Source organism: Gobius niger (assembly GCF_951799975.1).
Source record: "Gobius niger genome assembly, chromosome: 15".
NCBI lineage: Eukaryota > Metazoa > Chordata > Actinopteri > Gobiiformes > Gobiidae > Gobius > Gobius niger.
The window spans coordinates 9,165,202-9,191,228 of record NC_136866.1 but is presented as its reverse complement, the minus strand read 5'-3'; the positions used below and the strand labels follow the sequence as shown (position 1 = coordinate 9,191,228).

Here is a 26,027-nt window from a genome sequence, read left to right as displayed (position 1 = left end):
GCAGATAAAGTTTTCCAATTCTGTTTGTTCATCACACATTCGGCTCATTCATGGCAACGCACAGACGTCCATTGACTTTGACGAGGGATTGAGCAAGCACATGAAGCGTGTTCCTTTTGAGCAGATGTCTAACATAATCTAATCTGAGTAAAGGAATACAATGTGTGGCGTGTGTAGCCACAGGCCGAGGATAAAGCTCATCATTGATCAGTCGCTGCTTGTATAGTAAACACTGCGCTGTTGTGTTGAGGTCTTATTTTTGTGGGAGAAAATGTGCGTCATTCATGGCTTTGAAAGAAAATTAGCATCTTAATTAATTATATGGAGTACTGCAAAAGCAAATGAAAATGTTCTGCTACAAAATACTGAAATGGAAAAAGAGAACATTTGAGCAGGGCATAAACATCTCAGTCTTTCATCTTTTTGGTGGTGTCAGCAGATTGCTACAATAGATATGTATAAGAATTGATAGTTGATGTGCTCATATACTGTACATGGAACACTCTCTTCACCCTCTTTTCACCCTGACCAGGTATTGTAAAGCCTACAAGACAAAAATAAAATCATTAAAGACAATCTCCAGAGTTTAGTCGGAGATAGGCCATTATGTATTTTTCAGTGTTGTATTTTTTAACACCCACTCATTTCCTCTATGAATTTATTAGAGAAGATGTGCTGGGATCATAGAAGTGCTTGACATAAGCAGAACGGGGGCGCAGCCAGCTGTGCTCGTGCTTCACAGCTACAGTATAAGTACCCAGGTTTGATCCTTGACCTATAGGGCCTTTCTGTGTGGAGCTTGCATGTTCTCCCCATGCCTGTGCGTAGGTTTTCTCCACGTGCTCTGGTTTCTCCTACCCCAGAAAACAAGTATAGTCCAAGATGAGTGAGAGTGTGTTTGTGTTTGTGGGACAAAGGATGGAAAGTTGCCCTTTGCTACAATCTGGTGTGACATGATGTTTTGCACAAAGAAACAAATAGTTCTCAGCTCTGTCAAGCAGTTCTGTGACGACTGGTCTGGAACTGCTCGAACTACTTGCCATACATGGATCAAGTTTATCTGTAAATGGACTTCAGTAGGTTTTGCGAATGTATTTTCACTTTAAAGGAACAGGCCACTGTTTGTCTGCTTAGAAAATTGACTTGGATCGTGTAACTACTCACGTAACCGTATTTAAATAGGGAAAACATGGAAGAGCTTGGTCACTTCTAACTTCACCCCCGTTTGGCCCCATAGAGGAGAGGAGGAGAGGCTAAATGCTAGCAACATCTTTGGTCTTTTTGCGTGACTGAGCGCACACGTAAAGACCACACAGGTACACATCAACTCGTCTAAGCTCAGGTAAGAACATATCTCAGTATGTAACATGAGTTTATGTGACATGCTTGTCCCTATTCAAATAAACTTAAGTAAAAAATAAATAAAAAAACAGTGGTCTGATCCTTTCACACCTTGAGTGAGCTCTCAGCACGTGACACACTGGACTTCGAAAGAACTCCTACGCTTATAGATGGCGCAGGATTCTCCAGAGGGAGCCAAATATTGCACCAGTTTGATGTTACCTGTTTCCACCACCTGAGCTCGCTGTGCCAGGTGGACCGTGACCAACACTGGCTGTCCAAAGAGAGCCAGGACACCACGCTGCTAAATGGCTGCCTGCATTCATTTCACACAGGCTTTTTAAACTGGCATGATTAGAGCTTAGCTGCTATATCACAGGATTTTTTAACAGTCAGGCATAACAGTCGTGATGAGAAGAGTGCACTCTAGCATGTGCAACTTAAGGAGATAAGACATGAAAACCAAGAAAACGGTCAGGGCAATGGAAAACAAACAATAATATATAAACTATTCAAAGTATGAGAATATGGATATGGAGATTTCATGTCTTTTTTGATTTTAGCCATTTCATCGTTTTCATTTCCATTTATGTAATGTTACTTTTGTTTGTTTTGTGAATTTCTCTTTTTTTGGTGTTGACTATTGACTGGTGGAGCTAAACGGCAGCAGAAATACGAATACATCGGGTCACATGTGCGCCGTCGTGAGCGGGGAAAATACAAAAAGCAGGATGTTTCCTTAACCAAACAAATCAAGCGTGAAGTCCCAATAGCTTTTTCCGACTGCCTTGCCCTGTACTTGAGGTGTATTTTTATTTCACAACAGGAGGTATGCGTCTAAGTGCTGCCAGTTGGACCCTAAAGGTGTCATCTCGCTGCAGAAGGGGGAGCCGGCTGAATTTTAATTGGCACAAAGACACACAAGCCCTGGTACATTGTTATGATGAGCGAGGATGTGGACTGGGGATCGCTGCTTGGAGTTTGTATTTTTTTGCTGGAATCGTCCTCGTTTTGCATAAGACTTTGATCATCAACTCTTTTGTCTTTTGCTGTCAGAAAGCACTAGATGTTTTGGTTTTAAATTTTTTACTGTAGTGCAGTTGAGGCCTGAATGCTAATTATAGTTGTCCGTTGCCTCTTTTCACCTTATGCCTAGTGTCCTCTTTTTTTATTCTTTTATTTATTTACAAGGGACTGGCTTTAAAGGGACTATAGGGAGTTCAAAAATGTTAAAATAATGTATTTTCCTCCCCCTACATGTTCCAGCCATGTCCTAATGTGTAGAATGAGCCCAGACCTGTTCACCACAACTGCCTCTAAAATCCTGCACTGTCACTAAAAACGGTGTTACTTCGGGTCCGAATTACACATTTGGCCTGAGGTGGCAGTAGTGAGTATAAAATGGCTAACTTGCATCTAGCCCCTGTAATAGATGTTGCTATTATTCTTAAATTGCAACATGAAATGCTATTTTTCAAGGTAGATTGAAATATATTGAGTAATGCACTGGAGGCAAAGAGCGACACTAATTTAATTTGAAGAAAACAGTATAATAACATATCAACCCTGCCACTGATGACTTATAAATTCCCGCAGTAAATTTCTGTCACAGTGAAAGCATCTGCCCCCGTAGCTTTATTTCATCTTCCGATGCAAAACATTCTCCGTCCTATTCTCCGCAAACTGAGAGACAAAAAAAAGGCACTTGCCACCAAAAGCGGCAGCCATCTTGGCGAGGTCAGAGTGTGCTTTTCTCTTGTTTTTCTCTTGTCCGTAGAGAACGAGGCCCCATTAGCTCCACTGTCCTGCACATCACGGATAACTCTTGAGATTTGGAGCAGCTGCTGGAGGGCTGTGCAGCTCTGATGTCTTCTTCCCGTTTCTGTTTGTTTGTTCGTTGCTTCAAAAAGAACACGTAAAATGTAATGGGATTTTCTCCACCGCCGGATTGACTTCATTATTCCTGACTTTTACATTTTTACCTTCAGGTGTCCGTAGGGTGTTGAATTTTACATTGCCGAATGACGAGGTCTGCCCTGTTGTAGAAAAACATTTCATTCCGCTTTACTCCTGTTGCGTTCACTGTCTGCTATTGTTTTCCAGACCTCACGATAAGCCAGAGACTTTACATGGCTCGGTTGGATGTGTCCTGCCTTGTTATCTTGTTATCCGACATGCTTAGCCAATGGACAAAGTGAAGCGTATCGTTGTTCCAAATTACATAAAAGAACAGAGAAAACCTAAAGAGAGCGTGAAATGGGGCAGCACAAGTAATCGCAGCCAAATCAAAGTAGCTTTTTAAATGGCGGCAATTAGCAGATTATAATACAGCAACTATTTGAGCCGTACATGTCCTTTGCAAGCTACAAATCATAATGTCCTTGAGGTCTGATAGTCCTGCTATAACTTAAGGCCTTTACAAGTTATTGTCTGAACTTTATCAGTTTCTTGTAGTTTAGCAGCTCATAATGCAGCTCTTGCAGCTCATAATGCAGTCTTCTCTTAAATGTTTACTGAAAACTGAAATCTGAGCGTTAAAACATAATTAGCAAAACTAATATCACAACTAGATGCATTAGGATAATGATTCTTCTGACCTAGATTTGTATATGTTTTGTCTTTTATACAAACACACCTGGGCCTGTCTTGTGTAGTGCTGGGAACCGTTAAACGATGCCAGTCTGGGATCGAGAAAACGGGTTTAGGTGCTACTGGTAACAAAAAAATTGAAGTATTGAAAGGAGGTACCGAAAAGAAATATAAAATCTGGATATTCAAGTTTAGACGCTGTTGGTCATCAAATAAAAAAGTGAAACGCAATTTGAAAAAAAAGAATAAAAAATTTGGGAAAAAGTAAAAAAAAAAAAAAAAATGGGGGGAAATAAAAATAAAAAACAGAAAAAATGCGAGAAATTTAGGAAACAAAATTTGGGGGAAAATATGAAAAATGTGGAAAGTGTTTCTGCTCTGTTATAGTTTAAAGGTGCGCTATGTAACTTTTTATGTGAAAAAATAAAACTTGTTTTTTGTGTGTGCCTCAGTTGCTTTATGGGTGCTGCATGATGCCATTGCTTTCCCTCACTGTGGCCTCTATGATGCTCCAGAATCAATTGTTTTGGGGTTTCTGGCAAGTTTCTTGTACGAACCCCTAAAAACAATTGATCCTGGAGCATCATAAAGTCCACTGTGAGGGAAAGCAAAGGTGCCACGCTGCATACGTAAAGTCCCTGAGCCAGTAAAAGGTCAAACATGCACAAATATTAAAGAGGGGGTATTATGCTTTTTTCAATCACATAGCACCAGTCTATAGCACACTACAATGATGACGAAACCTTCTGTTGGTCTGTAAATGCAATAAATTAAAATAACTGCCTTGTATAAAATTGCTCTCTCAAAATGGCTGTAGCGAATGTCTTGAAATAGGCCTCTGTCTCTTTAAGAACCTCTGACCCTTTCCGACACGCCCCCTCCACACGCTGTCTGTGGCATCAGTGGGGAGGGGGTTCTGCTGAGGAGCAGTGGTTGGTTCCTCGGCTGGTGACGAAAGCTCGGAGGCGTCTCCAGGAGGTGGGGGCGTTCCTAGGAGGACTCAGGCAAACCTATCCCTAAAATGGCCGCCGTCAGAGTTTTTACAGATTACTCAAAAATACGTGAATGTGCCAAGGCAACACTTCAGGCATGTTTTTAATGAGGGAATGACATAATAACATGATGTAAAGCTTGAAAAAGTCGATTTTGCATAATACCCCCCTTTAAGAATTTTTTTTTTTCACTTGAAAAGTTCCATAGTGCAACTTTAAGGAAGTTTCTTGGTCGTTTCACCTCAAACAAATGATACAAATGCAAAATAAATTCAATTGAAGGAAAAGGAATAAATCAACATTTTGAATCTGTTTTATGGTTCTATATGACAAATAATTTGGCATTTGGTGCTGAAAAAGTATCGTTGAGTTATCAGTATCGAAAGCCAAGTATCGTTAATCTACTGGTATCGAAAACATATAAGGGTACCCAGCCCTAGTCTTGTGACTGTGCGCCAGAAGATGCTGTATCAAGCGATTTGGCCCCCGGCATAATGGGCCCTTGACCCGCTCTGTAGTAGGGGCTTAGTTACTTCATTGTGCATCAGTACAAGCGAGTAAATGCTCCATTAGGATTCATTAAAGCCAGCAGTTGGGGCATATTGTCCTGAGTGCAGCGAGCCGCACCAGTGGAGGCCCCCCCTTTAGCCCCTGCCCCGCACCGGCACGCGCCGCTCCCCTTTTCGTGTAACACACAATCATGAAAAACACACCTTCGTATTGTAACCACCACTCAATTCCCACCGCTTGTCCTGACTCAACACCCCAACCTCCACCTATGCCCGTCTCTCTCGGGATGTCGCACAGTGACCAATGGCGTCGCAGCGCAGCCGTTGCCATGGCAATAGATGACAGTGGGAAGCACCACCCAAGATGAATGGGCTATAAAGTAGGAAAGGTTTTGCAAACAAGGACAAGAGGGAGAGAGAGGGAGAGAGAGGGGAAGAGTGGCCGGGCCTTTTGTGAAGATTGGATGGAGACCAATTCAGAAATCAGAAGTGGACTCTGCAGGTACGACGGCTTTTTTCGCGCCCTGGTGGTTTCGGAGTACGCCACAGTCCGTGATTGTTCTTGCGTTTCTGCGGCGCTGTTCGAAACATAATGGTAGAAAAAGGCACGAGCAGACGGCTTCCTTATTCACAGCTGACAGGTTTTATTCACAAAGCGGCAAATGGAAAAGTGTAATTTTCCATCCATTTCTCCTGTCAATTGTGTCACTGAAACCTTTTCGTTTTATAGAGCAGGCCTTTGTGCTGAATCGCCGGGAATTGTTGTCGGGGTAAATCACTTGGGCGTCCTTAAACAGCCCCCTACGCTTCCAGCTCAGAAAAAAAAAAGCCTTTGTGCAGATCAGCGGGGCGCCAAGAAGGTCTTTGACAAATATGACAATTATTCAAAATAAGAATTGATGTCTCTACCAAACTTTTGTACCAAGTTCCTTTAAACAGTGCGTAGTCTACCTGAACTATTTTATCTCTTGAACGTGGTTTTAGTTGAGAGCAGTTAGAGCATGAACATAAAATATCAAGCGCTAAATGCTAGTATTAACGATGCTGCTGCTTGCTATCTAAAGTCGCTATAATCTATAATACTGCTTCACCTCCCCCATCTGCCATCAATGTTAATTCTTCATAAGTTTTTATCCCTCCCTGGAGACGCCCCTGTCCCGCTCCTGTTTTGAGCCGCCTCTTTACGGCCTGCTGTAGGGAGGACGGCACATTCCTGAAAGTCGAGAGAGTGCGGGACCCCTGAAGAGAGAGGAGGGGTCTGTCCCAGTAGATCAATTACATATTATCACTGTATGCTAACTCGGCCAGTAAGGATATTAGTATACACTTTTATGCAATTCGTTTCCTCGTTAATTCATACATTCAACTCTTCTCTGTAAATGTCATTCTCGACTAGCAATGCTTTTTTTTTTTTCCCCTCCTCTTGCACATTTCTGTTATGCCGCCCTTGATGTCTTTGTACCGTTGTTCCGCCCCCGTACATTTTTTTTTTCCCTTTTATTCTTACATTATCGCTTTTACCGTGAGCTGTCGAGATTGTCGGAACGGATCGGGTCAGGAGGTGGTCTCGATCAGGAAGGGCCTGACTGACTTGCGTGTGGGTGGTTTGGAAGGGGGGGGGGGTAAATAAATAAAAGGAGTCTGCAAAGAGCCCTGTCATTTGAAAGGTGAGACTTGTGTTTAGGTTCGTGTCGCAGCAACGTCGCCCACACCTTGCATATAACAACCGCTCAGAGGGGAACGTCCTTATTATGCCCTTCTATGGACAATGGGGCCTTCATTTGAGTGGCTATTTTAACTAGACTTCTTTAAACCATGCAGAATAGATGCCACTTTTCAGCTCTGCCCTTTTCCTCACGTTGGCGTCCCTAAACAGCTCTCTCTGTTTCCAGCTCAGAAAAGCCTTTGTTTGGATCAGCGGGGCACCGAGGAGGTCTTATGACAAATACCACCACGCCGCTTCTCTGAATGCCAATCTTGTCAGATCTCGGGGGGCTAAGTAAGGTTGGGCGTTGTTAGTACTGGATGGGACATGGGAGACTGTGAGGGATGACCAGGCAGCCTGTGTGAGTGGTTTGGTGTGCGCTGTCTTTCTCCGATAAGCCGTACCACCATAAAGCATGCGGTAAATGAAATTGTTCAGCCCTTTGAGTGGCCTGTGTCTAATAGAAAGATTCCCCTACATCCCCTTCTTAAGTATGCATTGATTTCTCCTTTGTGCCCAAGTCATTCCAATGTGCCTCTACTTTTTCTAATGTGACATCTTGTTTCTATTCCATCATCTCCGTTTCTTCTGAACACGGCTTTAGTTGTGAGCAGTTTTATGGGACCGTAGAGAAAAGACGCTACTACTCTCTGGAGCTTAACTGCCAGATGTGATCTTGTCTCGGGCGCAAATATGAAAACCTCACTGTCACAGAGGCAGGTTCAGCTGCCGTTCTTCATTTATTCAGTTGTAGACTGGAACGCCATTGCATTGTGATATTGCAAGACTGGATGATTATAAACATAGTAAATATAATTGATTCTGGTTGATTAAACAAAGTACAAATGGATATAGAGTTGTGTACTAAATGATCGAAAAACAGCACAAATCGTTCAACTGGTAACATAAAATGTGATCGATTTGAAAAACAACTTTACAATGTTTTTATTTTTTGTGAATAAATGCGCCGTGTTTGCAATCGTCAGCGTTGGTTTGGTGTGTGGTGGTGAAATCACACGTGCACATTGCAGACCTAATGGCATTAGCATGGCTGAGTGGGCAGACAAAGTGTGCAGGAACGATAGCCAGGGCTGTGCATGAGCAAAAAGACAAGGCATCGCTAACTCAGCAAAACACATGTGGCTATTTGGCCGCATGTGTTTTGTTTGCAACGTCAAATGGTCGCGCATCTCCTGCCATCCGAGGGAGTTTCATGTTCACTTCTGCTGATTTGAGCTACATTTTCATATGACTGTTTTACCAAGTACCCTGCTTCCTCAGTGGGAAAAGTGAGAGTATGTAGCTTTTGATGTGATCATTTGAACAGGGTCGTTTTGTGAAGGCATATTAGGTACTGTCTGGGGAGTAGATGGCATAATCACACAAGCTGACAACGGTGTGTCAAATTCTTAAAGGTGTTTATTAGTCAACATAGAGTGGGCAGCTAACCTACAACCAGCTACAGTGTCCCCCTATGGAGTCTTCTTGTAAACTATAAGGTCATGTAAGTTACAATATATCGGAAAGGAGGTATGCTCTATTTCTTGACAAAGACCATTCCAAACCTATCGGCTAAAACAAGTGTATCAACCATTTCTCTTCCATCTCTGTTTTCCCAGGTAGTCGTGTGGCAGGAGAAGGATGCCGCTGGTGAAGCGCACCATTGAGCCCCGGCACCTGTGCCACACGGTGCTGCCCAGAAACATCAAGAATGAGCTGGAGTGTGTGACTAACATCTCTCTGGCCAACGTCATCCGCCAGCTCAGCAGTCTCAGTCAGTAACACACAAGCTCTTTATACACCAGCTTTCTGCATAATGCACAGTGCACATACAGGCAATCGAATCTGGATCGATTACATACGTCTTGACATCATTGCACACAAGCAGGCTTTATGTCGCAAAAGCTAATTTGCTAATTCAGTTATTCAAGATCAGATATGTGCTGTTATTGTTTATAAGTCAACGTGTTGACTCTTTGCGGATGTTTCTGATTTGATGTTTTTTTAAGCCTTCTTTCTTTTCTTTCCACGCTGTAGTCTTCTCTCATTGTGCTCGTAATCCTCACCCAGCAACACTCTGTCTCTTGTGTTTGCTCAGGTAAATATGCAGAGGACCTGTTTGGAGAGCTCTTTAACGAGGCCCACTCCTTCTCATTCCGGGTCAACTCTCTGCAGGAGCGAGTGGACCGCCTCTCCATCAGCGTCACACAGCTGGACCCCAAAGAAGAAGAACGTAAGCGATTCATGCGTGCACTGTCCGTGTGTGTGTGTGTGAGTGTGTGTGTGTGAGTGTGTGCGATGAGGCTCAGCTAGCCTCCCTCCTCCAGAGTTAATGGTTGTTATTAGAGGAACAGGCAGCTATGAGATGGTGTCATTTTTCATCCCCGTAGTACAAACCACAGCCTCTATTAGAAACATTTCGCCCGAGTTTCACTTTAGCTTTATTCTTTTTGTTGGAGGAAATTGGATCTTGGGTTAGAGCGTATCCATAGTGATACATTGAAGAAAGGAGTGATGCTCTGTACTGTCAGGTATAGCCCAGGTAATCCCGCGGGGGGCGTGCGGACTGAGGGAAGGGTAACTGTGTGCAAAGTCAAAGTAGAAGGGAATCACAGCGGTGAAATGCCACGCTCCCGGGCGCTGTATCGATTTCCCATGAGCCACTGGGGTGTTTACGGCTCTGCGAGTCTTACGGCTTCCCTGTCATGGAGACACACTAAAACATTCACTACCCCTCCTGACAATGCCTCTGGATACAAGCAAGCAGCCTGTCGATGGGTGTCTTTTTTATAAGCCACTGAGGCTTTACTAGCTTTGGGAGAATCACACATCTGTGTCTTGACCACCAGAATGAGTTGATTTGGACATACTATACAGCACGTAAATGGTATTATGAATAGGTGGTGTTTTACATTCTAGAGTTGTGTAATGGCCAGAAAAGATTCACACTCTACACAATATACAGTGTAGTGCAAATTGTGTTGAACATATCTTTATAAGATATGTAGCTGCTTTATTTAGTAGCTAATGGGGATCTAAATAAATAAATAAAAAATAATAAATAAGAGAAGGCTACATCACTACATAGTACGGCAATAGTACGGACTGTATTTTTATAGCAACATCACATTTTTCAGTTTCAGTTTAACAGTTTGCTACTAAATAATTGCCACACAAACATTGCATACTTTTGCATAATTTTACAAACTGAATCCATCTTTATCCTGACCTGACGTCGCATTTGTAACACCGGATTATGTAGCTTCCCTGCTTCTCCACACCCTGCGTATGTTGCGCTAATGGCAAAATAATTGAGTCTAATCGAATTGTGGCAGTCTGTTTTGCAGCATGTGCGCATCTCAGCTGCTCAGTCCCGCTGAGGTGGAAGGGCAAACGCACACAAAGGCAAGGTCTATAATTGGAGCTTGCAATGCAACTGTGTGTTTTGCACATTTTCTAAAGTCAGCTCGGCCAAAATATCCCATAACAAGTTTTGGGGGTTTCTTTCCCAATGCAGAAATGCTTTGAGAATAAGAAAATATTTTTAAGTCACTGTAGATAACTAGTGCACAGTTCTAACAGTGTCATCATTGCATCAACACATGGCATGAATCTTAAAATGTGCAGATCAAATACCAGCTCAATGGAGGGGAAAAGGCTCAGAATTATACAGTGATTACATCTCATTGTGGTGCTGTCGGTAGAAGAGGTTTTGAGCACAGAGCGGCCAGGACATAAAATGCTTAAAAGCGCACCACTTAAAGCAGTACTATGTAACTTGTTTAGTAAATCCTTTCCGTAGTCCCTCTGGGGGTAATACAAGTGCTAAAAGGGATGATTGGGGGGGTCTTTCATCTCCCCCGGTGTCTCTGGCCAAAAAACCACACTTGCAGCTTTCCCTACACCGGGTTGGCGGCGCAATACACAAATGTGGAATCACGAAGAAGAAGCTAACAGGCTAACAGGCAAAGTTAACTGCGGGCTAGCGCCACTTAAACAGTATTTACAGCCAAGTTCGAGTGAAAAAATGTATCTCCATTGTGTAATTGGATGTGCAATATCCCTCTCTCCCTTTGTCTTTTCTGTCAGTGTAGTATTTACTCTCACGGACAATTAATGAGTTAAAAACTGTAACATGCTACGACACCTGCAGTGGCGCTTATGGCTTCTAGAAGCGTGGGTTACTTAATTCTGCTTTAACATTTCACCCAATAAATAGAATAAAATAAAAAAATAAAAATGTTGTTGTCATAGAAAAATACCTGTGTCTTTGCTGGGAGTGGTTCAAATCTCCTGCGACCTGACTTGTAGCTTTAGTAGGACGTCTCCATCTCGATGTGGACTAAGCTGAGCCAAACATGAATCTTTAAAAGGTCCTCAGCCTGTTCAATTTCTTATCCATCAGTGTACAAATCACTAAATATGCCTTGGTGGAGTCTTGAAAATGAGTATTTTATTAAGGTAGACAATTGAATGTGTGTCTGTGGTTCTCATTTGTTATCAGTCTTCATAATGTATTCCAGTTTCGCCTTATAGCCCCGAGTCGTGGCTGGAAAGACGGTTGATAAGGATCAGCTCGGTGCAGGAGCAGGAGGAGAGGGAGGAAGGATAGAGGGATGAGTGCGTCTAACGGGGCACTGCAGCAAACGCACTGGACTGGAAAGGGATTGTACCGCAGCGTATTCTGGGCCAGCCTTGAATGGCCCTCAATGCAGCCTTTTCAATCATTTCAACTATTTTGTCAACATTTGGCTGCCGTTATGAATGTATTGTCGAAACTTTGAGCTCTTCACCCGTGGCCACCCCCAGCAGTGGGAGGAATTAACTTTCATTCAAGCAGCCAGACATTACCCCGAAAAATGTTTATACGACAATTTCACAGCAAAATGTCTGCGTCAACATTTATACAAGGGGATTGTCAATAAATAATTGGAAAATGTGTATCACTGTACGTTTCCATAACTTTTTTTTTTTTCCGTAAGTGGCGACACTTTATAAAAATCATTAAAGACCCCTGTCGTAAACCATAAACACGCATTAGCTTTTAAGTTTCAAGACGTAAGAGATTTTCAAGTCTTTGTTTCTGCCTTACATTCCCGTGTCCCATTATGTTTAAACTTAATGTATACAAAACACGCTCTATATCCTTTTAGCACAGGCGCTCGACTCGCTTTGTAATTTCCATTGCGGTGTCTTTGGGTCGTTGAGGAGGAGAGGGGAGTGAGTGCATCCAGAGTTGGCCCATAAATCAGGGACTGTGGACGGACGGAGACGGGAGGAAGATGGGGGAGGACGGGGGTTGGTCTGAGCCGAGCTGATACTGTCCGCCCAAAGTGTCTCCAGGCTTCACCACGGAACCTCGATGTAGCCATTTACAACAAAGTGACAGATTGTGCTGCAATTTAAGGGAATAACGATGTTGTTTTGAGACATAAATTAAGCTAAATTGTTGAATCAATCAGATGTGCGTTTAAAATCTGCACACTTGTCTAATGAAGAGATAGGAATAGGAATTTTCTACTTGAATTGAGGAAAGGTATCTTGTTTTGAACGGTTTTCACTTTTTTTCTGATGTGACAAAGTTTACTTTTGTAGTTTGGTGACATTTCAGACTAGTTCTGAGGTAAGAAAATGAAAAAAGTGAAATAGGAAAGTGAAAAATTACCTGAAATAAACACGAAATGTATTGAAACGAGTCAGAAACAAGTGAGATAGTCTAGGTCAAAGGCCCAACTACATCTTGAAGCAGAACTAAGTAGCTCATGCCCCTAGAGGCCATAAGCGCCACTGCAGGTGTCGTAGCAAGTTTTTTTTTTTGTGCTCATTAATTGTCCGTGAGTGTAAATTCTACGCTGACAGAAAAGACAAAAGGAGAGAGGGATATTGTAAATCCAATTACACAATGGCGATAATTTTTTCACTCAAACTTGGCTGTGAATACCGTTTATGTGGTGCTAGACCGCAGTTAGCTTTGCTAGCTTTTCCTTTGTGAATCCATTAGTGTGCGCCCCGGAGGCAGGGAAAGTTGCAGTTGTGTTTTTTTGGCCAGAGACATCGAGGGAGATGAAAGACCCCCCAATCATCCCATTAGCACTTGTATTACTTGTATAGATCTTCTTTAACGAGACTAGATGCAAGTTGGTCATTTTATACTCACTACTGCCACCTCAGGTCTTACGCGTAACTGCAGGTTCTATATTATTCATGACAGCACTTAGGACCCAATTTTTTTTTCACGTTTTGAATGACAGTGCAGGATTTTAGAGGCAGTTGTGGTGAACAGGTCTGAGCTCATTATGCACATTAGGACATGGCTGGAACATGTAGGGGGAAAACACTCTGTATAGTCCCTTTAACTAGTCAAAACAACTGAAATTTTGATTATTATGCTCAAATTGAGACATTTAAACTAATCTAGTTAATAACTTTTTGTACTATAGGAAATGAAAAAAATCATGATATTACTGCAATATTATACTCAACAACCATTTCAATGCAGTAGGCGTCTTTAAATACAAAAGACTTGTTCTACTTTGGCAATATATTGTGCAGCGTTGCATAAGAAGATGGTCCAGTCCAACCGGGGCACAGGGATGATGTATGCTTCATCATGTAAGGCACCGCGCTCGCTGAGGTCACAGCCGCTTTGAGCACCTTCAATCATCTCACCTTGTCCACACTGTCCTTTTTATCCCTCTTAGGCCACCGTCCCCCACTTTGCCCTTTAGCACAGACCGTCTCTTGACCCCCTCCCCAACCCACTTTTGATTGATCTGCTGCCCTGCTTCATCTTGTGTGTGTGTGTGTGTGTGTGTGTGGATACTATTTGCGTGCTCTGCTCCTGTCACTGTAGCGCGCCAAACTAATGGCCTGTAGCTCACTTTTAATAGCACCATTACAGCGTTGCCCGCACCGTAGAGCATTTTCACAGGCCACAGAACTAGGCGGATTACCCCCCCGACCTCAAACCCCGCTTTTACACTCTTTTCACCTTTGCAATGTTTGGCTTTCTGTGCATGTCTGTCTATTCTCTTGTCAGCGCAAAAAAAAAAAAGCTTATAGTTGAGGATCAGCCACAAGAGCAAGGAAATGGAGACACGTGTGTGGTTTCGGGGGCCCGAGATAGAAATATGGGACGATATTTGCATTGAAGAAGTGAGGACTGCATGTTAAAAGACGTGACCTATGGGAATATGCAGCGTTTCTAGCGGGGATGGATGAACACACGGGAACTTACATATGTGAAAATACAGTCTCAGTGTTTCATATTTTTTACCAACAACTGATGAGTTTGTCTTGCTTTTCCCGTTGGATTTTAAGATAACATTTTATCTTGATATTTCACCCGGAGAGCCCTGGAGGGTACAACTCTAAAGAAGACATACTTGCAATATAAACATAGCATTTCTGAATGTCTATCACTACGGCCGTATAAATGATAACTGCTGTAATTACGGTGTTTATCTGCCTTTTTTTCTTTTTTTTTTTACTATATATAACCAACTGGTGCTGCTGTCTGCCTCGATTAGAGTCTCGACACACTTTCACGCACTACGTTAAACACATTCTGACACCGCACTCTGTCACTGCTTCCCACTGGCTTATTAAAGGCTTTGCACCTACGCCATATCACTCATCGCACTGAAACACTGTACAAAGCGATATAGCTTTGAATGGTGTGATCCGAAAACGCTATGGATAAGTAACAAAAGCCTGCGGCATTTAAGCATTGAGTTAAAGTATGTGCTGCAGAGTTATTCAGAGGCTTTTAATAATCTTCAGGTCCTCATTTGTAAAAAATAAAAAGTCTGTCGGTTTTGTTCTGTCCATTAGTAACCAGAGAAAAGCGGTAAGACTTGAAGAAAAGTGTTGACCTTCAGCGTTTGCCTTTTCTGTGAAGTCCAATAAAAATGTCACAAGGGTTTCCTGAACAAATCAAAAATCATTGCCGGAGTTTTCCAATTAAAGCTAGGGTTTGTGAGACTGTGTGTAGAATATGCACACAGAAAGCTATGTGTTTCCAGCTCCTGTGGCTAAAACCAGTTTTGAAAGGAACATGGCGGGACTCTCTGCTTCCATAACCCCAGCACCTGTCCCCAATAAAGCCCTATTAGTGCAATAGATGGAATAGGCCTGTTGCTAGTTAACCCCTTAACCCCCACCTACATCGAGCAGATTTTCTCCAGTTTTATCCAAATCTAGAAGCTTCTCCACTAGAGAGTTTACAGCCTTTAGGCCAGTGTAACACCTCATTTGAAAGCTAAGACCTACAGAACTACGCTTCTTGCTGGTATTTGCTATCACGTCTTAGTTGTTTTTGTTGCATTTTTGTCACTTTTCGTCACGTTTTTGATGCTTTTTTGTAGCCTTTTGGTTTGTTTTTTGCAATGTAACTGTGATCAAGCCACAAACATGTGACCAAAAGAAACAAGCAACACCAAAAAGGACAAGATCGTGAAGCAGCTAGAAGAGCTTAGAAGAGTTTTGTAAGTCTTAGCTTTCAAATACACAGGCCTATAGGCTGTAAGCTCCATTCGAGAAGCTTTTAGATTTGGGTCAGTAAGTAAGTGCTTTATTTGTCATCGTACAATCGCACCAGCATGTTTTTGGAGGTCGGGGAAATTGTAGCACCCGGAGGGAACCTGGCTGACTGCCTTCAGTCTCCTCTGATCCTCCCGGTTTTAGAGCGTGGTGTCCTGCACTGGTCGGCTCCTCCTACGCAGCTCCCTCCGCTCCACAACCATCTTCTTCTCCTTTGACCCTTAAAGCTGAACTGGAGAAAAGGCAGTCGGTTAAGGCGGGGGTTAATAGGTTAAAGCTCAGTTACTGCATACAAGCTGTTCTTAGCTTTCAAATAAAGAATAACACGTCCACATTTAGTCACACTTGTGCTTGTGTCCTCATTTGATGCGTAAGGAAACCCAAGTTCAGCCGTAGTTGAGAGAGCGCATCCTTCAAACATTACCTTTCATGTTTGGGAAAGTTGCATTGGGTGAAGTTTTTTTAATGTGTGTTTTTTATTTGATAATCAAGATTCAGTTTGCTGTGCATGTTTTAAACACCTCCTGGAGCATTGACGTTCGGAGAGGACGTTCGGAGAAGACACATGCATTTACACGCTTGTAGAGGACTAACCTACAGTGTTAGCAGATAAGACCCGTAGGATTCGGATACTGCAGCCATTCAAATGCAATCTCATCTTACAGCCTGCCTACGACCCACGCTTTTCTTTCTCAATGCGCCATCCGCCATTTTCGCTACATTTAACCGTGTTGCGTGCTGTCCCCTCTCTCCACTGCTCTGTGGGAAACCTCATTTACATGGATCTCTCGGACTAATGTGTTTTGTATGTTTTGACTGTTTCTTCTGGGTCATTACGCTTTGTTCACTTTATTGCCCTTCCCGCACTTTTATTCAACACAGATGTCTCGTTTAATCGCCTTTTCTCTGCGTTACTGTGCCCTAGTTGAGTCTACGGAGTTTCATTACCAGTACGTGTCATTTGTGTCCTTCACCATATCTGCTTACCAAAACAAATGATTGCAAAGTAGGAGTTCTGACCTGAATGCAGATGGCTTTCTACCACAGTCTGTGGAATCCATTACCAAGAAGAACAGAGAGCTTGTGCACCAGAGGGAAAAGAAGTATGTTGCTTTAAACCACATCCCAGTGATATGATAAATGAAACTACTACTACTATTGCTCGCATTGGGCAGTTACTACTAATAAGATTACTTCTAATAGTATTCTACTACTATTACAGATCAGTTGACAGTCATGACAGTCAAACAGCTAAAAGTAAAAGTAAATGGGTATGTATTAAAATACTGCTTGCATTAACTGTTTGAATGATTATTTATGTTTTAGTGAAGACAAACAAATGCAGGTGTTTTCTATTATATCATGAAAATAGATTTTAAATATATTAGGATATGTTTAGATATTGAAGTAACTTGCGATATCACAATAATGATGTTATTGTGATATTTCACTAAACCATTTTAACATCTGTTCCATTCTAATGAAACGCAAAATGTAGGAAACTAGTTTTTCAGCAAATTGTGTCAAAACAAGATGCCAAACACTGCATCAGGACCAAACAAGACAAAAATTGAACTAAGTTAGTCAATGTTTAACTAAAACTGAACATCTACACATTAGGGTTGGGCCATATCGTATCACATATCGTTATCGCGATATCATTTTTTATATCGCTGTGGACACTATTTAATTTGTTGCGCTCAGCTCCATCAGAGTAGCATTAACACTTACTGTGTTGGACACGATATTTAAAAAGTAGAATTATGTGAAAGATGTAAACTGCTTGAGTGGATCATATTTGTGAGGAAATTAGTATGCCGATTAAAAATAGAATTAAATATCTTTGCATTAATCTGAGGCGTATAGGTGTAAGCAGTGCTTAATTTGATCCCCCGTTTGGGGGAACACATTCCCCCAATTTCCGTTTTTTTCAGGAGAAAGGATCCAGGAAATATTTAGGAGGATCCGGATTTGTTCTGATAAAATGGTGTTTAATGAGAGTGTTCCGGCAAATGTTTTGGCCTGTTCCCCGAATTCATCACATCAGACCAAAAGTGTTCCTGAAAATACAAATTTACAAATTAAGCACTGGGCGTAAGGGTGGAATGTTGAAGTAATTTGTCCGTTGTCAATTATATCGTCAAATATGCCGTTATCGTGATATTTTTATTTTTATATCGTGATAGAGATTTTATCCTATCTCGCCCTGCTTTACTACACATTTATACACACAAAAACCACAAAATTTATACTACACAAAGCATTGTTTGTTTTTGGCTGAGTTTGCAAAAAAAATGTGTCGATCTCAGTCCGATGAAGACTTTAGTGATGATGCGATATATCGTGGGTTCTTGCGATACAGATATTGCAGCACCTAATATCGCGATGCATTGTGCAGCGCTGAAATATATATAAAAGATAATGCATAGGAAATGGCAAACTTTACTTAAGATTTGTGTAGATTCACTTGTGTAAGAGAACTGATAGAAGTGCACATACAACGGACTTCTGCAGAATGCTATTTTCCCAAAAGAAAAAGGTAAATAAAATGTGGTGGTGAATAGTCTTATTTATTTTCCTTCTACTTAACGCTACAGAAAACAGTGAAATGGTTGCTCTGTCTCAACAAACATAAGCCAAACAAGTGACTTTGTGTCAGTTTCCCTCTGAGCAGCAGTTTAGTGAACGCATTTGTCACCCTCTCGTGTATAATTCACACTGGCCCCTAAACACTACAGACATTTGTAGCCCGGACTAACAGGGCTTACTCTATTCTCTGTTTCTGCTCCAAGCATTTTTGCCGCTCCTACTGCCCCCATCTGAAGCAGCATTGATTTTCGCGTGTAATTCTCGGGCCTTGCAGAAAATGTCATCTGTTTGGGAGTGTGGCCTCTGACAGATGACCTTAGCCGCGGTTATCTCCGTGATCAGACGTGGCTTAGCTCTCAGGGAAAACCGAAATGAGCCGGCTAGCGTAGCGTGGCGGAATTAGCTGGTGAAGATGATGAGTGTGTTGTAATGGTATTTATGTGCAGCGTAATGTGGAGTGTGGCTGTTGATATGGAAAATGACATGATTACATTAAAGTCTATGTGACAGCTCCGGAGTGGGTTCGAAAATGATTCATTTCGCACTCCTCCACGTGTGGCAGGCTGTAATACAATTGAAATATTTTCATCATCTGTAAAATTCGACTCTATGTCCTCCTAGTGCGTATCCAAAGTCATTTCACAGGTCTCAAGTCGTGTTGTAGGATCACACAAACTGACGTGTGTTTTTTTGTCTTCCCGCACAGTGTCACTTCAGGACATCACCATGCGGAAGGCCTTCAGGAGTTGCACCATTCAGGACCAGCAGCTGTTTGAGCGCACCTCGCTGCCCGTCCCGATGCAGGAGACCTACGAGACGTGTGAGGAGCCCCCGCCCCTCAACATCCTCTCCTCGTACAGGTCTGAATCACAACACCTTTGTATGTCCCTGCATTTATTGCAAGCAACCAGCCAGAACAATGAAGTATGACAGAGGGACAAGAAATGAAAGATGGAATGGACTATTTGTGCCGGGGGTCTGCGGTGATCAAGCAAAGTCTTTCTTTCACATAGGTGTCTGTAGTAACAAGTACACTGCCTGCTCACTGAACAAAAAGTCACACTAATTCCGTAATCTTCTGCGAGGATTTATTTCGATCCTGTGTCGCATTCATTTTTCACCAAGATCCTGTACTGACGATGGGAGAGTGTGATCACCGCGCCAAGCCTTCTACAGCACATCCCAGGCATTCTCTTAACCCCCCACCTCAAAATTGCGACGAGAACGAGAAGAAAATGGGGTGAAAATGCAAAAGTGACCAAAAAAGTAACAAAAGAGACACAAACACGATTTAGAATGTGATAAAAAGGCAAAAAAGCAACTAATAAGTGACCAAAAACATAACAAAAAACAAGGGGAAAAATGTGATGAAGAAAGCAACAAAAACGGTAGGTTTTTGTTTTTAGATTTGGGTAAAGCCGAACTGGAGAAAATGATGCGAGGTAAGAGGTTAATAGGGTTGAGATCTGAACTCTTGGTGGTAAAATCTTGAACAATCTTGGAATATGCCATCAGGGAAGAATAAATCCATTGATAAAATAACCTGGGTCATTCAGGGTGTTCATATAGTCAGCTGATCTCATTCTTTGCTTGAACCTAGACCTGACCAACTGCAGCAGCTCCAGATCATAACAGTAAGATGAATCCTGGGGGTCCACAGTCTCACAAGTGCTGTGGCGTGTTTACAGATTCTTCACGTGCCATGAAGAATCCATAAAGGGATTTTCTCACTTTCTGCTAAGTCTAGACTGAGACACAGGTGAATGCAGCGTAATTTAAATCCAAAGCGATGGCGCCGGGTTAACCTCGAGGCTCGAACATGGCCTTAACCGACCGGGGAAAGCAGCCAAGACCAGGACTTCTTCTCCCCTCGTCTTGATTCAGAGTCGCTCAAGGCTGGAGCAGACTTTGTTATTCGCAGGAGTGAGGGGGTCGCGGGGATAATTAAATGTAACTAAAAATCCATCGCCCGCCTCCAGGTCAGTTCCCACGCTGGCGCTTCCTGGGTTTGGAGGCTTGTTTGGCTCTAAGCGTGTTCCGGGACGGTGAATCAGCAGTGAAGGTCAGCGTGAGCGGTACCAGAGTGAGGACGTGCAGTGGTTTCAGACTAGAAATGCTCATTTGTCATCTTCAGGTTTACTTGATTTAATTGCACACATATCTTCCACTGCCTTGGGTGCTACTTTTCTGTTCAGTCATTTTCAACATGAAACCACATCGGGGACAGCAAATCTTAGTGTTACAAAAAAGCATTTCAGTATATTTTCCTTTTTTCCCTCTGTATTTTCCCTGTTCTAGTGCAGGCTTTTTTTTTTTTACTTTCAAGCATAAATTGTGGTTGTAAAGTAATTCTTATAGACTTTTCCTCCCCTGAAGAGAAAAGCCCCAGGCAAACAATGATTCATATTTTATACTTATTTGTACATTTGTTGTTTTGAAGTTTTTGTATCGTGTTCCTCCACATTTCCCTCGTCTTCTCTTGACTCTCACTCAGCCCAGGTGCATTGTGGGGCTTGGGGATTTATTTATTTATTTTTGCCTCTTTCCACTGCTCTTTCCACTCGTCGCTCTGTATCATATTGTTGATTCCCTCCCAGCCTTTGTTGTGTTGCATATCATTAAACTATGTGCTCATTTCTTTTTGAAGCTCTTCCTTTTCATGTTCACTCTCTTCGCACTTGTCAGTGTCATCGTCAAATAATTACACCCAAAATGTAGAGAGGAAAAATGTGAAAGCAACAGAGTGTTTCAAGTTTAATTTAGGGTTCTCTTTTAAGTCCACTAGACACACCAGTCATAAGTCTTTGCAGTTATAATACATAGTATATCTCGGATGAAATATACATTATCAAATATGCACAAATAGAGATTTTAATTGAGGCTTGATGGCTCTGAAATACTTAATTCATTTTGGACTGATTTAGGCTAAGAGGTCCTATCCTAAAGTTGCACTATTCATTTGTTAATCCCTTTTTTGTGGACGCCATGTCGAGTTGTATGGTTTTAAAAACCTTCCATATGTTGTAGCCTGCGGCTGTCAGAAGTTCAGCCCTTTCATTGACGACATGCATCTAAATAAACATATGAAGATGTTTTGAAGATTCTTTTTGTTTTGAGTGATGAAGCCAGAATGAAACCCTCAGGGAAGGAAATTCCTAATCAAATATTAACCTTTCATTGGTAGCATGGTACTTTGCTAAAGGGAAATGCATATTACTTACTCTACATTCACATTTGATTTTCACAGTGGGTTAAACATCTGCAAAGAAAAGTGAACATTTTGCCAATTGTGTTGTGCAGGGACGATGGTAAAGAGGGTCTCAAGTTCTACACCAATCCTTCGTACTTCTTCGACCTGTGGAGGGAGAAGATGCTTCAGGACACAGAGGACAAGAGGAAAGAGCGGCGGAAACAAAAGGTACAAAAAACGTGAAAGACTTAATGCATGCAATGCATGCAAGTCTCCCACACATTTGTTTATTCACACTCTCACAGAAGTTCTATTTGATATCCTTTGATTTAGATGAACAAAAAAAAGTACAACTACTACTTCAAGTTCCTTAAGTATTACTTGTTTTTGGGGAAGTGTATGATAATGCTAAATCTACTTTTAAATAGTTTTGTACCATGCCACCATTGTTCCCTCATCAATAACATTTCTAGTTGTCATTCACGCATGTTTGAATGTCCCGTGGTGAAGAACTGTGGCGGGGTCTTAAAGGGACAGGATAATTGGTCCATGTTGAACTGAAAGTAAAGTCAAGTGTCTGCATGGTGGCACAGCAGTTAGCACTTGTGCGTCACAGCAAGAAGGTCCCGGGTTCTATCAAAGCAAACAGGGCTTTTCTGTGTGGAGCTTCCATGTTCTCCCTATGTCTGTGTAGGTTTCCTCCGGGTACTCTGGATCCCCCATCACTAAAAACACGTACAATAGGCCAGGATGAATGATCCACATGAATGAATGGTCCTGGTCAGAAGGACTGTTGGCGCAGGGGAAACTGTAGCTACATACATAGTTTACAACCACTGTGTGTGGAGTGAATTAAGGACAAATCCCCTAAACTGTGTGAAGCGCTTTGGGTGACTTGTGTCATGTGAAAAGGGCGAGGCATGTTTGTAATTATATTGTAAATATCTAAAAAGCACAATATTCTTTCAATAAAAGTCAATTCAAAGCATAAAATATTAATTGTGAATATTAATACTGTTCTGTTGTCACTGTAATTACTAATCATAAATATTGAAAGAAATCAGCTGCAACATAATACCTAATCTGACTCATTGTATCTCATTGGCTTCTCTGCTTTACATCACAAATCCATCCACTTTAATTAGTCGGCGCTCAGAATAAATCAACCACTCCTGTGGTCGACCCTCGCGCTCCTGTGATCATTACGTCTAATTAATGGCAGCATCTGCTCCTCTCGGCCCCTCTCGAGCCGTTCTGCTTGGGCTCGACAAACACACAAATTAATGGAATCACCTCAGAAAGGCCCGGCCCGGTCGAGTCGAGGGGTTTCCCGCCCTCAGATCCATGGGCTCTAATGAGGAGCAGCTTGCAGGCCGAGATACGCTGCCCGCTCACAGTCCATCTCAGCCTGGCACCGTCATGTCTGTGCTGGAAATCCAGGGAGTGAATCCAACTGGAAACGTGACTTTAAGTGGACAAAAATTCACTTTGTTGGGCTTTAAACTTGATTTATTTAGGGGTTGAGTGTATTTTTTAGATGTATATTTTAGAGGCTTCTTTGTATTTTCCTACTTTTTAACTTAATTGAAGTGGAGATGTGAGGCCTGTGTAGCAGTTTGATTTATTTTGTCCTGACCCAAGACATTGGAAAATTATCTTTTTAATAAGTTTGTATCGGCTCAAAACCGCGTGACTGTAGTGAAATACTGCTGCAGGTGTGTCTGTGATGTGACGTTCCCTCATCATAATGAAACGTGGTTTAAATGTGATTAATTGCGATTAATCAATTACAAAGACCATTATTAGAAAAGTGTGTGTCCTCATGTGAGCGTTTTTCAGTTCATTCTTTTAAACTTTTTCGATGGACATTATTGTTGCATTATACTGTGTGTCTGGGACTTTGGATGGAGAGTGATTTCGTTGTAATTAAAGCCTCAGGGTGAGATTTGCTCGTATAAAACACTTCATTTCCTTTCTTAGCTTGCAAACAGACAGACCCCACTGAACTGCTCTCCGGAAGGATGTCAATGTCGGTGCGCGCAATGTAGTGGGAAAACGGCTAAATATGGATCTTTGAGAAGAGGTGTTATAAAATGATCAAACAGAAGATGTTATACTCTTTTACAAGTAGTTTTATCACACACCTTTTGCTTGTACTTGAGCAGATATGTTAGCTACTCTATCCACTTCTGAAAAAGCTGCTTATTCATATAGATAATTGTCATAAGAAACAGGCTTTGCATTTTGTTTTTGTATTGACTTAACAAGATTTCAGCTTATAAATGATTTTAATGAACCATTGCATACACACAAGGGGCTGTAGCAGGGCCTGTTATTGCTGTTTTTGAGGAAAAGGCCTACAAGCTCGTTTTTATACAAGCGTTTCTCATATACTATTATTCTCAATAATCATTTACTTGTCATTGATCTACTCCTTGCAGTTCGCACTACTTCGATATCACAGCAAAACCGCATGGTAGCATTAAAATGATATCGGCATGGCTTCGCAAACCATATAGAGAGACAATTTCTTTACTCGCCTGTGCTAAACTTGCATCTTCTATGAAAAGATAATTTTCCTGATACAAACCATTACAGAGCTTTAATTGTTGACAGCCTCTTTGCGTTGTGAATTTATAAAGCAATGCCATTATAGTCTTTATATAAGAGAAAGTGCGGTGTTTCCGTCTAATGCACGAGGTAATTAATGAGCAGGCTCTCGAGATAAGGATCCTCTGACGTTCGAATAAATCTGCCTAAAGAGGAACTGCGTGTTCTTGAGTTTTTCCTTTTATACACCACATTATAAATCTAGTCCACCGGAACAGGACACTCTGGATGGCTGCCATGAAAAGCAGTTGCACTAAGCACAAACCTGGACCTTTTTTTTTCTTTCAGGAAAGCAATAATATTATTTAGCCCGCAGCTCAAATTGGACCACTGGAGGTATTTGTGTAAACCCTGGGTTGAAAACACACCTCCATTTTAGTCACTGGGGCACTTTTAAGGCCAGAAATATTTGAACAGTGACTAAGTAATCATGACTTTGGCTCTGAACATTACAATGATAGACTTTGTAGTAAATAGCAATGATGAAAATAAGTATACAGTGGCCCAAGAGTTATTTCAGGTGAGCCACTGTATGTCATAACAAAGCAGTTCTGGAGATAAAAAAGACAGATTTTTAACTTCATGATGTTAAAGCAAAAAATTGTAATGGTTTAGATTTGTATTGCGTTTTACAATCTTACTTCTTCACCGAGTACTTACTGACGAAATAGTGTTATTGTTTGAAGGATAAAAGACGCTTCCTTATATTTATTAACAGCATCTTCACTCCCGATTGTCAGCTCTGCCTCGCATTTCCCGCTTTGCACTTGCAGTTAGATACATTTTAAAAAAGAATTGCAAAGGAAACTCACTGAGTCCTAATCTAGTTAAGAGCGGGCCTCACCCGGGAGACTGTGTTATTCAAGTGCTGTGGATGTTACAGAGGAGCAGCGCAGTTATAAGGAAAGGAAGCGTCTCATTCTCACTCGGCACCAAACTGAATTAGTAGCGACTCCCCCCAGGCTCCTCTCTCTCTGTCTGCTGTTTGATTACACCTCTCACTGTCTCCTAATGGAATACATTGACATTTATATTAGAGCTGGCACGGGTTAAAAACTGGATAACGATTCGACTCCGTGTTTGTCAAAACCTGCGCACATGCTAGTCAGGGTTTTCAAACAAGTAAAGCTATACTTTGCTGCTCGGTGACACATTTCTGTAGTAAAGGGTTATTGAACAAAAGTCCTAACGGTGAATGTATAATATTATACTTTCAAGCTTTTTTCTTAATCCGATGAGTTGTTATACATTTCTACCTTTTTTTCACAGTTTGAAAATGTGAAAAATGACAGGGCCTTTAAAGCAGTACTAAGTAACTCATGCCCCTAGAGGCCATAAGCGGCACTGCAGGTGTCGTAACATGTTGTGTTTTTTTACTTATTAATTGTCCGTGAGAGTAAATACTACGCTGACAGAAAAGACAAAGGGAGAGAGGGATATTGTACATCCAATTACACAATGGAGATTATTTTGTTCACTCAAACATGGCTGTAAATACTGTTTAAGTGGCTCTAGCCCACAGTTAGCTTTGCCCGTTAGCCTGTTAGCTTCTTTGTGATTCCATTAGTGTGTATTGGGGCCTCCGACCCAGTGGCAGCGAAGTTGCAGTTGTGGTTTTCTGGCCAGAGACACCAGGGGAGATGAAAGACCCCCAGGGACTACAAAAAGGATTTATTAAGGTAAACAAGTTACTTAGTTCTTCTTTAATGCAGCTGCAAAAAACAAAGCAACAGTATAAACTGAAGGCACTTTTACACATGCCTTTTCCAACTCTTATAGCTTGTGAAAACACCTAATAAAGTCAATTCCATAAGTGTGTCCTCATGTTGTTTCAGCGACGGATCACTTTCCCCTTGACTGCAGCGTGAGGCAGATGCTGTTTGTGCCGATGTTTCAGGGCAAGACCGGTTCAAGGTTGCCACCAAGTAGCAGCAATGACCGTGACTTGCGTATGACAGATG

General features: G+C 41.8%; 1 protein-coding gene and 1 long non-coding RNA gene across 4 annotated transcripts in view; both read left to right on the top strand.

The window, feature by feature from the left end:
• The window catches only part of LOC306974624, a 106,919-nt gene that overhangs the window by 66,917 nt on the left and 13,975 nt on the right, over positions 1 to 26,027 (top strand). The gene's annotated exons all lie outside the window — the stretch shown is intronic.
• The window catches only part of wasf1 (WASP family member 1), a 51,076-nt gene that overhangs the window by 12,942 nt on the left and 12,107 nt on the right, over positions 1 to 26,027 (top strand). For all 3 annotated transcript variants that reach the window (XM_079571961.1, XM_079571960.1, XM_079571959.1), the window contains exons 2-5: positions 8,756 to 8,910; positions 9,235 to 9,369; positions 18,973 to 19,126; positions 21,567 to 21,684. In XM_079571961.1, coding sequence (XP_079428087.1) covers positions 8,778 to 8,910; positions 9,235 to 9,369; positions 18,973 to 19,126; positions 21,567 to 21,684 — 540 coding nt within the window. In that variant the 5' untranslated portion in view covers positions 8,756 to 8,777. The remainder of the gene's footprint in view (positions 1 to 8,755; positions 8,911 to 9,234; positions 9,370 to 18,972; positions 19,127 to 21,566; positions 21,685 to 26,027) is intronic.